Source organism: Nasonia vitripennis, chromosome 4, assembly GCF_009193385.2.
Source record: "Nasonia vitripennis strain AsymCx chromosome 4, Nvit_psr_1.1, whole genome shotgun sequence".
In the NCBI taxonomy this organism is placed as follows: Eukaryota; Metazoa; Arthropoda; class Insecta; order Hymenoptera; family Pteromalidae; genus Nasonia; species Nasonia vitripennis.
Window position 1 is genome coordinate 17,726,706 of NC_045760.1, and position 15,673 is coordinate 17,742,378.

Genomic DNA, 15,673 nt, shown 5'->3' on the forward strand with positions numbered 1-15,673 from the left:
GCGACAAAACACCTTAACAATGACAAACACGAGCCTCATCTCGTGCAAGCATATTATTTTTACTCCACCTCGTCGTCGCAATCTTTGTTCCATCGCATATTTCCTCCTGAGGGCTTTGTGTTATTGCGTCGCCAGGCTGGTCTGGTCGTAGCCGGGCCACGACTACTGAAACGATCAAGACCCCCTCGACCTCATTACCACCAACGACGTAAGCGGAGATTTATGCGCGTTGCTCCAGGGGCTGGACGCGCATGCATACGAATTAGAGGTGCGGGAGGAGGCTTGTAGCTGCAGTCGAGCTTTTCGTTTTTCGAGGAAATCGATTCTTCGAGTCTTTTTGTGCCGTGCATTTTCGCCCGGAGAATTCTCGACTAAACGAATACCTGCAGACCGTGGGGAAAATCCTATTATACCAAATAACTCGTCGATGGCCAGAGTTAGTCCAGTTTTATACTCTCTGCACGGCTATTCGTGGAAAACGAGCTTCATTTTTTAATACAAGCGTATCGTTTAAAGGTATTCCTGTAGAATGAACGAGTATGCAAAATAAAAAATAATTCAATCATTGGGAAACATGTGATCATTTTTTTGTCAAAATTAATCATCGATAAATTCCAGCTCGCGATACTTCGCTGCAGCAACTTCATCCCCGAATATTTGGTAATTGGTATAACGATGAAACCCTAAGTTAGAGCCGACAAGCGCGATATCTAAGCTACGTGCGGACAAGACTACGAGAACGACACGCAAGAGACAGGGTTCCGGTGAAGCATGTGCGCGCGCAAAACGCTCCGGGGAGACAACGGTACAAGGGCCTTTAACCGCTGATACTATCTCCGTATATCTTTCCAGATTGTCATAGAATGCGTTTTCGGGGCTTTCGAAATTTTATTGATAAAGTTCTACTTATTTTTTTTTCTAAATGTATGCTTTGGCTCATCTTTAAGCTAAACGTCAGTTATTACGGATTTGCAATTCATCGGCTGAACTCAGTGATACATGTCAGCGTTCGAGTTGACATTTTTTTTGCGCCGTGCATCGATTAGTCTGTGAAAATAGTGAGTACTCACCGGTTCAGTCGTATCGTTCCTTTGGTCTCGCGTACCATCAGAGCTCTTTCCCAAAAGTGTACAGCTTCCGGCAAAATAGTGTTCTGAAACGAAAGCACAATTATAACTACGTTAAAACGAGCTAAACTAAAAAAGACGTTGTTTTAGCTTTTACAAGCTCCAATGCCGTTAAAAATTGAAACATTTTCAACTGTATTGTTTGAGAAAAATCCACCTAAACCGCGTATACCTCTATCCGTAAACTTGCGTAAGCTCAGCGCACTTTATACTCGCACAGGCGAGTGCATCATTGCCCAGCGACGCACGACCCGTCATCGTTTCGCGCCTATATCCATCTAAATATTTATGAAAAGATTGGTCGCCTATGTATAAGGTCTGTTTCACATGCCGTTACGCTCGATTTCTGCGCGCGTACACACGCGAATAATGGTCTAGGGGATATCTCTAATTTTCCGGAGCCCCGATCTGCACGAAATAAAACACTATCGCGGCTCAAGCTAGATAAAGTTGATAAAAAAATACAACTCGATCGAAAAATGCGCGGGCGGTTCGTTTTGTGGATGCGGATAAAATATTCGACATTTGCTGCTGATTGATGTGCTTCGATTTCGTTTTTGTAATTAAAAAATGAATTCGCAGAATAGAAGTATAACCGCGTATGAACGCCGGGGTCGCAAAAAACTGCGCGTAATCCGGGCAAAATTGCGAAAAGAACGACGATATAAACGGAGTCTGGCAGTAGATTTGCGACGAGCCGCGGTTTTTTCGTCGCCCGCAGAGAAATGGAAGCTTTGCAAGTGACGGGCCGAGTAGCAGAGGAAGCTTTGATGGCTCGCGAAATGTAACGTCAAAAAAGAAGTAGAATGGATGATCCGCGCGAGAAAAGTCAAAAGCGACAACTGATTGCTTCTCACTCTGCTTGTATTTAAGAACGTACGTTCTATACTATACGATCGACACATATCTCTCTCGGCGTCGTGTTGTAATACGTAAATTCCCTTGTTTTCCTCGTGCATTGGCTTGATTAAATTTCAGCGTAACAATCGCGTAATGCTTATCTGGGCGTTTCGACATTCGCGTATCCCACGCTGCATGCGAGCGCGTATATGAATCAATCACTTCATTAACACGAAACACACTGCGCACGCGGCGATAAATAATGCGCGAGACTCTGTATTTTCTGCCGCTTGAAATATATCACGTGGCTTTTTTCAATCTACGGATAAGTCACGCGATGCGCCTGGCTCCTCGTGCTTTCCTACAGAACTCGATGCTCGAGCCGACTAGATAAAAGTGAATTTACCAGCGTCGCAATATTCATACACGAGTGCGATGCAACACTTTTATAAAAATTTTATTCGCGTTTTTCGAAAGCACTATACACGCATCCCGAGTTATAAATGGAATTTTCTTAACACGTGCATGAAAAAGACCCATTTCCATGCCTCTAAAGTGAATGGCAAGCTGTTCATTTCGAGCGTGCGGGAGGGAATCATTCCCTTTTTAAAATGTCGGTCTCTTGAATAGTATATTGTGCAACTGGGGGGGGGGGGGGGGGGGGAGGGCGATTTCTAACGAGGGTGAGATTTGAACACGAGTTGGAGTCGAGTGCTCAAATTTCACCCGAGGTAGAAATTGCCCTCCCCCCCTTGTTGTACACTGTACTTTTTTTGACAAGTGCCTGTAAAGACCCGTTTTCATACATATAGAGTGAATGGTAAGTTGCGCATTTTGAGTCGTAAACCACTCTCTTTCAAAAATTTTCAAAAACTTGATTATTTTCGAGTGTTTTTGAGTGTTTATGAGTAGCGGGAGGGAATGGCTTTTCCCTTCCGCACGCTCGAAATGAGCAGCTTGCCATTCACTTTAGAGGCATGGAAACGGGTCTTTTTCATGCACGTGTTAAGAAAAATATTATTATACACTCCAATGTACATAAATGCAAGCAGGTAATTCGATGCTCTGGCGAATCGTGACGCCGCGCAGAGGATCGAATTTCAAAATAAACAAACAGAGCAAAAAAAAACACATTTTTAAAATCAAAAATGCATCTAATGATACACTATTTTTATTGAAAAAAGTTACGTATATATTATACGTATATATTATACGATATTTTTAGCAAAAAAAGATTCTTTATAGAACAGTGTGGCTAAAATCTGCTGTTAAGTCACGCCTATCTGTGACTAAAGTAGTCCTTTTTTGCACCGTGTTTATCACACTCGCTACGCTCGTGCGCTAACCTCACTGTGCAAATAAGGACTACTTTAGTCACGAATAGGCGAGACTTGCGGATTTTAGCAGTCTGTTCTATAAAATTTTATACGATACTCTTGACTTAAATGGTTCAGTTTTACACGGCGCTTAGCGCCTTCGCTGCTCTCGGGTGCTAACTGCGCCGTGTTAAAAAGAACCATTTAAGTCACACGTATCGTAATGTACTATTTTTGTAGGATTTAACCCAGGCTTGAAAATCCGCGCGCGGAAGCCGGAAACAAACGGCGGCGCTGAAGGAGCAGCTGAAAAAATGATAAATCGAAGCAAGGCGGCGCCTGGCTATTTACACCACTGCAGCAAAAGTAGAGGCGAAGAAGCGGCCGCGGCGGGCCAAGTTTTCGAATAAATCAGCACGGGAGATCGCGCCTCTCTCCTTCGCCAGGATTTACGATCTCGATAACTAGCGTTTTATTCATGGCCGAGGCGAGTATCGCCGAGCAATTTGGAAGGGAAGGACTTCCGGAGTGAACTGGCCTAATCCCCGAGCGCTTGGTTTTTCAATGGACGTACAGCCGAGGGGCTGCTACGCGGGGATTCGATGAGTTTTGTATTGATTCGGGAACGGCTCGGAGTGAAAATTTTCTTTGCCGATCAGAACTGATCTCGATTTTATGATCGATCGCGCGAGATTGTTCGAAAGTTCAAAGGGACTTATTGCAATGCCAATCCGCGCTTCGGCTGTCGGTGAATCTTGAGAAGCGCCTCGCGCGCCCCCTTTTCCGCCATCGCGCGCGTCGGCCTAGCTGCTGCACCGGTGGAAGCGAATCTCCGCCTTAATGCCCTGGGCTCTAAGACTACCGCGGAGGGCCTTTATCTCGCGAGATAAACGCTATTCGGCAATAGAATCGACGATCCGGAAGGTATTACGCTCGCTACCGCCGCCGTTGCGCTGCCCCAGCTTTACGAGAGTTAATTGGACTGCCATCCGCAGATATTCGTCTCACCGGGGAATTAGATTGTCTCTGCTCGCCGGAAAAAGCAGTCGAGAGAAGCGGAAACCGTTCATTAGGTATTACTGCCGAGCGGTCAGGTGGAACGACGCGACGCTGCCGGCTCGATTCGCGTTTTTTGGGCTCGCTTTTTTTTAAGGTTCACCTCTGAGTGTTATTATTTTTTTTTTTAATGGAGAAGCTTTATTTCAAAAAAGGACAATGACTCTCATCTCGAAGTTGGCACGAGATTAATACTCTTGAGTGTCATATTTCACTCTCGAAAATCGGCATCTCACGAATTTTTCATTTCCATTTGAATCGATCACGAGATAGATAGCTATATACAGTCGTATAACTCGCAGTCGCGATCATTATACTATTCAAGAGCCATTGGATTAAAAAGCCGAGCTGTGTATTTCAAGCTCCCATTTTCAATTTTCTCCGCGCACCCGAAAGACTGTATGTGTGTATACTTGCGTGTTTCAATAAAGCGTGTGAAATTTACGCTCACTGCGATCGAAAACTAATCAACTCTAGATCTAAATTCGCGGCCGCGCTGAAGCTCGCGGCGCTCGAAACAACAACGAATTCCCTTTTCCCTGTGGACCGCATGAATTTTCCGGCAGTTCTCCGACACAGGTGTGTACAACATACATTTCTCTCTTTGTGTCTGGCTACGCGCGCGCACGTGTGTGGATGTGCAGCGAAGGTACACAAGACCGCAGACCGCGTAAAACTATCGCTCACGCAAGCGACGAAACAGCGCAACGAAACCATGATAACAATTCTTCATACCGCGAGCCCGCTAACCGAGCTTCGTTTATTTTGCCGTAAAAAAGTGCGCTAACGTCTGGATTATTATATATATAGCGAAAGGTGAATTTTTCATCAGTTCAATCAAATTAAGTATTCGTGAATGAGCCCGAAGATGATCCAGAGCGTGCGAACTCACTATACTAATTTAGGCATACTTTTAATTGTACGCGTGTGCGTACCTAAGGCCGACGGTCTCCCCGCGCTGAGGTAAGCTTCAGAGACGCGGAGCAAGCTCCTGGTGATGTCTGTGACAGTCTGAGGGTGGTCAGTCAGAGCACCCTCAACTGAGAGCCTGACAGTCATGGATCACATCATCGATCTATGCAGATGCCGACTTAGCCGCGGAGGAACGCCTGTTACTCTAACTCGCCCCTCTCGGTTCTTGTCGCACTCTTTCACTTGATTCTGTTCGAACCATATAGGGAATTATACGGGAAAAATACACTTTCTCGACTTCAAAACGTTGAAAACAAATTGTTAGGACACTGTTTTCTCGGCCCCTCAAATTCGCTGAAAAATAGCCATGTTCAACTACACGCACCTAATGCGGAAGGGCACAAACAAAACATGTGGTTTAGTAGGATGAAAGTACGGGAAATGAGCTTTAATTTTTAAAAAATGTACTTGCATTTAAAAATGTGAGAAATTAAGAAAAAAGGTACAAATTTCTTGACTCCGAAAAATCTTGAAATTTTCATTTTTTTTTCTTCACATTTTCAATTGTGCGTAACTTTTGACCAAATCAAGCATTTTCAACGCATTTTTTTCAATTTAGCTCTTTTCCAGTACTTTTATCCTACCGATACACATTTTATGTGTGTGCCCTCATGCATTAAGTACGTGTCGTTGAACAATAGCTATTTTTCGCTACTTTTTCAGTGTTGGAACATGGTTTTGCATTGTTCTTAACATGTACAATTAGAAAACAAGTGTTTTGGGCGCGTGCCCCAACAATCTTTTTTCGCCGTTTTTAATGAAGATTTCCAATGGCTCGACGCGTTGTACAAACCTAGCATATATACTGTTAAGGAAATCCGGTTGGACAAGGATGAACTCGCATCGATATATGATAAGGCAATTTGCGATAGAAACACAAACCCTTTACAAACATCCGGGAAAAATGGCCGAGGGGGCGTCTGAGACACACGCGGTTTTTCACTCCTCCCGTAGATTTCTTCTTTTTTCAATTAATTATAAGTTCCAATAGGTAAGCAATATCGAGATTTCATTGAACCCACCCAAGTTACCCTTTTAGATATTAATTTCCCAAATTAAGACTATAGATTCTCAAGAACAGGTATATAAAGTTATCTAACCTAAAAAAAGTAGAATCCAAACGAGGTGGGCCCGTCGGGGCTCCACAGCCTCTCAGCCATGTCGAATCTCAACGGACAGAATTTAAATTCAAACATCTACCCCTGTTTTAATAACGAGACGAGTCCGGATAGAACGGAAACTAGTGATAGCAAGAGTGAGAACGTAAACCTCCAACACAAAAGACAAAGAAAAATATCACTTAACTCTCCAAAAGATAAAGATTCATTTAAACAGAATAGACGCATAGCTGAGAATGTTAAAGAACTCACCCAGAAGATGCTAAACAAATCTAACGAGATTCTCTCTCAATCTAAACAGGATTCACCCCTAAACAGTAGTTCTATCAATTCTCAAGAAATTAGAAAACCGCATTCCTCCCAGAATACATATAAGCATGTTGATATCAACTCCCACACACTATGCAACGTTTATACGCCTGACATCTCACCTCCATATAAAATCATAATTCAAAAGAAAAACCTAAAGGATAGTACTACTCAAAACGAGGCTAAGATCTTTCCAATTGACATAGCGAAAAAGATTGTCCCGCTTTTTCCAAACAACTCGATCACAGATATTAAAAGTTCAGGTAAAAATAGAGTGGCAATTTACACAAATAATTTGAAAACAGCTAACAGTATCCTTTCACTCAACTTGCTTAACACTTCTGAGATAGAATCTATAATCCCTCAATCATATGTCCACAGAACATGCATCGTTAAAAGGATCCCTACAGACATATCAGAAGAGGAACTAATGAACAACACAAAACTATTTTCCCCTGTAGCCAATCTTAAGATTGTCAATGTCAAGAGATTTAACAGAAAAGTAAGAGAAGAAGAAGTTGATAAATATATACCCACAGGAACTGTACAAATCACCCTAAGAGGACAAGTCATACCCCAATACCTTTCTATCTACAAAGTTCGATACTCAGTCGAGCTGTACATCCCAACTGTCAAGCAGTGCTCACAATGCTACAGATTTGGTCACGTTAAATCTTTCTGCAAATCCGGTCCCAGATGTATTTTTGTGGAGACAAAAAACATGGTGACAAATCACGCCCTACTCAAAACGCTGTAAATCTTACTCCCCCTGTCTGCTTAAATTGCGGTGGAGAACATCTCCCACTAGATAGAACATGTAACACCAGAATTATTGAGTAAGAACTGCTGGAACTCTCTGTGTCTAGAAATACTTCGCTCCAAGAGACCAGACGAGAATTTTACAAACTAAAAACCAAAATTTGAATTCTAAAAGAAATATAGCTGAATATCCGGATTTGAACAAGGAAATACCTCTCCCAACTCTTATAAAATCACCTAACAAAATTACACAAACTCCTAATCTCTCTACAAGAAGAAAGCTTTTCTCATATATTATTAAATATTCAGTGCAAAATAGAATTAAAATAGCTCATTTTTCAGAGGCTCACAAAAACCTGCTGATCTCTCCTAATGGGAACTATAACATCAACCCAGCTGCTTATGCTCCTTTCTCGCAAAACAATCTCCTACAGAAATCCAATCCAGAACATAAGGAGACTAACAATAACTCTCCTAACCTACAAGTATATCACGATATTATCAGTCTATTAATGCCAGTCATTATCTCAAAAATTAATGATGCTATAACGCAAACTCCCCCTCGAATCAACGACTCTCAAGAGTTAATCATTTAACCGTAGCACTAAGAATTAAATTTCCTCACTAAGACAACAGCAAGGATAAAAAAAGAAAAAAGAGCATTTAAAATAAAATCATTGATCAGTTAAAAATACTTCAGTGGAATTGACATAGTCTACGTAACAAAATTCATTCTCTCAGAAACATTATTAATGACTTTGATCTTGTTATCCTAAGTAAAACCTGGTTAAACGAGTTTTCCATCATTAACATACCCAACTATCACATAATTAGAAAAGATAGACCTATCCAACAGCACGGAGGTCTAGCTATCATCATCAAAAACAACATCCCTTTTAAAGAAGAACCTCAAATTTATCACAAAGATCTTTCTCTAGAAACATTAGCTATTTCAATCCCACTATACTTTTGTAACAATAACAATCAAGAATCTCTACTAATCACATCTATTTACAGAACCCCATCAAAAACTACCCCAGTTCATGAGTGGACAAACTTTCTGGATGGTTGCAAAAATTACAAACATGTCATTATTGGAGGAGACTTAAACGCACATCACTACTCATGAGGAGACAACAAGATCTGCTCGTCAGACGAAAACCTGATTGAAGCTCTCACAGACTACAATCTTATCGTAATCAACAACGGCTCCCACACATACTACTTCAATCACGCAAATGATAACTCTGATTCTCCACCAACTTTATCCTCTTCAGTCATAGATCTCACTATTGCTTCGACAAATCTTTCAAACTCTATTCAATGGGAAATTTTCCCTGATAGAATGAATAGCGATCACTTTCCCCTAGAATTAACTTTACAACTAAACTTTGATAGAATGCCGTTCACAGCAACGCATAAACTAAATCACAATAATATTGACTGGAAAAAATATACCACCCTGTTGAACAAACATATCGAAAACAATAATTCTAACATCAGAGATATGAATCTAGAAGAGAAATATAACTACCTCATCAACTTGTCCATCGAGTTCGTTAAGCATTTAATAAAAAAGAAAAATCGCAAGGAAAACAACCCTCCAAACTCAGATCATTCCCCCAATGAAGATTATTTCATAAACTTAGATAATATCACCGCTCCACATCAAACAGATTTAAATAAAAAATTCACCTGTCGCCTACGCAAGGCTCCTTGGTGGGACGATTCTTGTTCAGACCTAGTAAGAGAAAGAAGAGAATCAGCACAGAAGCTCCTATTGAACCCTACTATTGAAAATCTTAAACAACTGAAAGAAACAGAATACACCACCAAAAAAAAACTAGCCGAAATCAAAACTACCAAATTTAGACAATATGTAGAAAACTTCTCTCTCTCTCTCCCTCTCTCTCTCTGCAGACGCTGATCTCAAGATGGTCTGGGACACAATAGGCCGTTTCAAACAGTACAACAATACACTACCTAAATTCTCACAGAATGATATAGAACTAATCAATAACTCAAAGAAATTCATTGAGTAGCACTGCTCATCTCAATCGGTTGATTTTCCCCCCTCTATAGATCAGGATCAAGATCAAGAAAATTCAACAATTAATATTGTAATGGAAGACACAAATATGGATGACACCCTTTCAACATAATTGAACTAAACCTAGCCATAGATGCAGCAGATGAAAATTCTTCTCCAGGACTAGGTCAAATTGACTACAAAATACTAAAACACGCCCCGGACAATTTTAAAACATTACTACTAGAGATACTTAATCACTACATACAAAATAGCAACACGCATAACTCATGGAAAGAGTTTTTGATTGTTCTCATTCCTAAAAACTCTAAAAACAAATTTAGACCCATCTCGCTTGCCTCGTGCATTCTCAAACTCTGCGAAAGAATGATAAACAGCAGACTCATACATTTCATCGAAAAACATAAAATTATTCCCGAAACCCAATACGGCTTCAGAAGATCTAAGTCCTGCTTACACGCCTTAACTCACATTTTGACTGATATCCACATCTCTTACAACAATAACTATCACACCTGCTGCGCTCTCATTGATATAAAATTCGCTTTCGATAATGTGTGCCCTATAATTCTCAACTCCATTCTAAAGAAATATAACATGTCCTCGAAGACCAGGAATTTTATTGTGAACCTCATAGTCAATAGGAAACTATACTTTAAAATCGGCAATGAACTCTTAGGCCCCTATTTCAAAAGTACAGGAGTCCCACAAGGATGTGTCCTCAGTCCTCTACTATACAATATATATGTGAGTGAATTACAGAAAATTCTCCCTGAAGACATTTCTCTTATACAATATGCAGATGATACACTTATATACTGTTCCGGCTCAGAAATTGCAAATATGATTACAAAATTAGAGAATGCTTTAAAGGAAGTCGACAATTACTTCACCTCTATAAAACTAAAAATATCTCCAGAAAAACCCAACTTTATAATCTTTTCCAAATCTCACTATAATTCACTCGCTCACTATAAGCTCTCTTTTAATGAAACCATTATAGCACCATCAGAAACAGTCGAATATCCAGGCGTGATACTAGATTAACAACTAACATGGAATGATCACGCAAAATACACCATAGGCAAAGTAACTAAACTCCTAAATATCATCAAATACCTAAGAGGCACCTGGTGGGGTGGACACCCCCAAGTACTACTGAACGTATATAAAGCACTTGTCAGAGGATCTTTCGAATACGGACTCTTTCTGGGCTTTATTTCCAGCCAGTCACTAAGAGACAAAGTAAATAAAATCCAGAATCAAGCCATAAGACTCGCACTAGGCTATAGAATCTCAACTCCAATCAACGTACTTCATTCAGAAGCAAAAATACCAAGTGTCAACTGAAGACTCCAACACCTATGAGATAATTTTACCCTTAGATTACTCACTTGCAAAAACTCACTCATACTTGACAAGCTACAACACCTTGACTCTCAAATTAAAATCAGGGATCCCTACAGAACGTTTACTAAGTTCAGATTAATTAAGTTATACCGGGACCTATCTGAATTAACACTTGTTATGCCTCGATTTTCTGGGATCTCGAGGTATGGTTTAGAAAGTAACAAAAAAATGATTTCTATTTTATAATATTAAATTTATTCTATTGAATTTGATAAGTGAAAGGTCGTAGATTCCCTAACGATGGATGCGAAAAGTTTTAACGCTATTGACTAAACTAATAAAACTTAAAAACTAATTTTCATACCATTCTACACACACACACGCTCATTCTTCAGGATGTCCTCCGGCCGTTGATCCTAGGTGGTAGTTTCTTCTCGATCGAGGATGGTAGTCAGGAGAGTCCAGAATGGATGTGGCAATGGTAGACTGTCGGTTTATGGTGAATCCTTCCCGTCCTGACTGATGTGGTAAGGCTTGGTTTGGTCGACCTGTCTTGGTCTTGATTCGGGCGAGAAGCTGGCCCTTCGTGGCTGCTCTGGCTGGTGTCGGCGAATTACGGGATCCCGATTTGGTCTAACACCTGGTCCTTGGAGCCTCGTATGTCTTCTGAGGTCCCTCTTGTTGAGCAGGGCCTCTTAAAGCTCGTCGACCTCTCTCCCACCTTGTTGCTCACACCCGATCTAAGGGCTTGCGTACCAAAGGCTGGGCAGGTGGCGCTTGGTTAGTGTTGCGTCGCAACACGGCTCACGAGGTGGTGGCAGCACCTGCCGGGCGCTTCGTTCTTGCGCGCGCATTCGCGCCACGTTTTTTGCCATCTTCCCGTGCGGGTGCATGCCGGTCAGTCAGTCGACAGCCATTCCAACGAGCGGAAGTCTTCCTCGTTGTTGACTTTGCTTTACGCGATTACGATTATAAAGTTCAAACTAATATCGCGAGTTTAATATTCAATTAAATCGCATTTTATTCATAACCGACCCACGAGCGGTTTGCCTTTGTTGTGGCCTAGCGACGTATATACGGGACCCCACGAGTCGCGTGTTGCGTTCATCAACCGACCCACGTTCGGTTTTCTTTTCTTTTGTCAAACTGTGACAGCAACAATAAAATTGAACAGTCGTGTGTGCATGTGAATGTGTGATTTGCGTGTACCGCGTGTTGCGTGCGCGCTCAACGGCGTTTTTCTTTGTGTCGACTTCACTCGCAGTTTTGTATTCTTAATCAACGTTTGTTTTTCTTGTGTTCTTCTTAATAAATTGGGTTTTTTATGTCTGCGGACTTTTTCCCATAAAAAGTGTTATTTTATTTAATTTCCTTCAAAAATATTAAAATCAGTGAAAATCGTAAAATCAGTAATAATAAAATCATTCGAATCTCAATATAGCTAAAAACTTAATTCGGTCTTGTCTGCTCTCAAGGCAAACAAAGACTTCGCGAAATAACTTCTTTTTTTTGATGTTGAATTTATTTTGCAATTTCTTCAAGGTGCCTCCTGTGAGGTCTTTCCTCACTATCGTTCGCGAGTGACGTCACACAAACAAGTGCCGACCCGTTGTGCGCGTGGCAACCGGTGTATCGGTGGCGATTCTGCGAAAAACTCTCGCGTCATAAAGGGCCGAAAGTTTCGTCGAGCGTGACGTCATCCAACTCTATCAACATCATCATTGTCTTGCCGCCGTCACTCCACGACCAGGTCACCTCTCCACCCAGCTGGCCATCTCGTCGTGAAGGATGTCCAGGATTGTGATTAAGATAAGTTTTTGTTTCAATTCTCTCGCCTCTATTAATCATATACCTGCATTCGTTTGAGTTTTCCGCAAGCGTTTTTTCGAATAGTTATCCGATTATTATATTTTGTTTTCCGGAATCGTTTTCTCCACGGTTTCGGAAATTTATTAGGACGTTGCGTTGCTTCGTTATTCGAAAATAACGATTCGCAATTAGTTATCTTTTCTTGGTCAATTTAATTGAATTTTATAAAGTTTTTTTTTTTTTTTTTTTTATTTTTTATTGCCTTGTATCATCCTTTCACTTCGTTATAATTTAAATTTTTTATAATAATTAATCAAGTTCTTGAATTTATTCCTTTGCTTGGACTAGAGTAACTTCAGTAAATTAAAATCATTTTGTGTAATCTAAAGGCCAAGCAATTTTTTCGTATAACTAGCTTTTTACGTTATTTAAAAGTTTATTTTCCTTTTTTGGTTACATTCATATTTTTCAACAATGTCTCTCACTGCTGACCAAAGCAAGCGTGTTGCATACATTCAACAAAAATATAAGTCACTCGAATCTCAAATAACGAGAGTCGAAACTTATGTCAAGGGTGCCAACCCAGAGGCAACCAATGCGAAGTTAAGGTTGGATATTTTGTCTTCATTACACAAGGAGTACATGAAGTACAATGATGAACTTTCCCAGTTAGATCCCGACAATCCTTCGATAGGTTCGTTTCCCGATCTCTCTGATCGTTATTTTGAGGTTGGCGCTGCTGTTGAGAAACTTCAACGGAGTGTTGATCCGCCAATCCCAATTGCGAATTCCACTCTGAATGCGAGTACAATCGTTCTCGCGGAGCATCAGGCTCTTCCCAAAATTCCTCAGGTATCACTGCCTATGTTTGACGGTAATCGTGAAACTTGGTCCCATTTCAAGAGCAAATTCACCACGCTCGTTCATACTCGTACGGACATATCGGATGCCGTGAAGGCCGGTCAGTTGTTTTCTCTGCTCACAGGAGCGGCTTTAGCAAAGGTGTCCCATTACGATCCGTGTGAAGCCGATTATCAGAAGGCTTGGACCAGTCTTCTCAGTTTTTACGATCAAAAGCGTATCGTCGCTAATCAACATTTAGATGCTCTGTTAGATCTTCCTCGCTTGCAGAAGGCGTGCGATGAGGATTTGTCATCTTTGGTGGACAACGTTCGCCAACGACTCAATATTCTTGAGCGCTTGGGAAGAGCGCCTAGCGAAGATTTAGTTGTTAGGATAATAGAGAGGTGTCTACCTCCTGCAGTTTCTAGTAGATGGCAAGATAGACTAGAACCCAATGCTTTCCCTAAGTTGGACGATCTTCTCAAGTTTATTGACAATACAGTGTTCAAACTGCAATCTCTGCATGGCACTTTTTCGACTGCTCCCAATAGCAGAAAACGTTCTGGGGAAGCCGTTCCGCAATCGCATTCTAAGAACCCGAAACAGAACGCTCGTTCTCTGGTCACTTCTGGAGTGTCTTCAACTTCTCAAGCTTCTCAAATCACTTGTCCAAAATGCAAGGGCGAACACAATTTATTCAGATGTGTTGATTTTGAGAAGCTGTCCGTTTCAGAACGATGGAAATTCGTAAACAGCAATAAGGTGTGCCGCAATTGTCTCGGAAAACATCCTTTTCCATGCAAGAGTGAACACCGTTGCAAGAAGTGTTCGAAGGCTCATCACACAAAACTCCACAATGATAAGGGTTCTGGATCGCAGTCGTCGAAGGCGCCAGAGGCGTCAAAGACTTCTGAATCTTCAACTAAAGAGGTTCCTAATTCTTCGAATCCTCAATCATGACTCCATGGATACACATATACTTCTGTTGCTTTTCCCATGGACTCTCAATTGATGACAACTGCTGTTGTCAAGATTCAAGATTTTCGAGGAAATTTTATCGTGGCACGTGCTCTGCTTGATACCTGTTCCAACGTAAATCTAGTTTCAGAAAAATTTGCTAAAAAATTAAATTTAATAGAACATTCTTGCCTCGTTAACATAGGAGCAGTTGACCAACTGTGCACTGTTTCAAAGAGTCAAATTTCAACTACTTTGCAATCGAGTTATAACAAATTTCAAGCTAATTTACACCTTTTGCTAGTTCCGAATATCGCAGAAGCCGTGCCTAACGAAGCTTTTCCTCGCGATCGTTTTGACATCCCGAAACATATTCAACTCGCCGATCCTCAGTTTCATTTGCCTAAACCCATCGATCTGCTCCTTGCTTCTAAAACTACTTTGTCCACCTTTGCGGTAGGACAGATTAAATTGCGTAACGAGGAAACTCGATCGGAGATCATCCTACAAAAAACTAGGTTAGGATGGTTAGTAGTTGGAGGTGTAGACCCGCTTACTTCTTCAAAACAAGCTTCATGTAACATCGTTAAAGTGGACAAACTTCTCGAACGTTTTTGGCAAATCGAAGAATTTCCTAATGAACCCGTAAGATCTCGGGAAGAAATAGCTTGCGAAGAGCATTACGTCGCTCACACCACTCGTGACCCTGTCTCCGGTCGATACACGGTTCGCTTACCCTTTAAGGACAACAAGTTTGAGTTAGGTAGTTCTCGATCACAGGCCCTTCGTCGTTATTATTCTCTTGAACGAAGGTTCGAGAAAGATCCTAAGTTAAAGGCTGACTATTACAAAGTTATGGAAGAATACATCACTTTAGGTCATATGACTCCTAATGACGACACCGAAGACGGCTGTTATCTGCCTCATCACGTTGTGGTCAAGGAGTCCAGCGAAACCACGCAGTATAGGGTTGTTTTCGATGCTTCCTCTAAAACTTCGACAGGCATTTCGCTTAATGATATTCTCCTTGTGGGTCCCACTATTCAAAACACCATCTTCGAGCAAGTTTTACGTTTTCGTAGCCATCTATTCGTTGTAACAGCGGACATCGAAAAGATGTACCGTCAAATTCTTGTCCATCCAGAAGATCGAAAATTCCAAAAGGTA

General features: G+C 41.2%; 1 protein-coding gene across 6 annotated transcripts in view; it reads right to left on the reverse strand.

Annotated features, from left to right (window-relative positions):
* The window catches only part of LOC100118215 (leishmanolysin-like peptidase), a 260,868-nt gene that overhangs the window by 33,865 nt on the left and 211,330 nt on the right, over positions 1–15,673 (reverse strand). For 5 of the 6 annotated variants that reach the window (XM_031929174.2, XM_032599520.1, XM_016985169.3 and 2 more), the window contains one exon: positions 1,071–1,153. In XM_031929174.2, the coding sequence (XP_031785034.1) occupies positions 1,071–1,153 (83 nt within the window). Of the gene's footprint in view, positions 1–1,070; positions 1,154–11,261; positions 11,629–15,673 lie in introns of those variants that run through there. The other variant, XM_031929173.2, reaches the window with a different exon arrangement.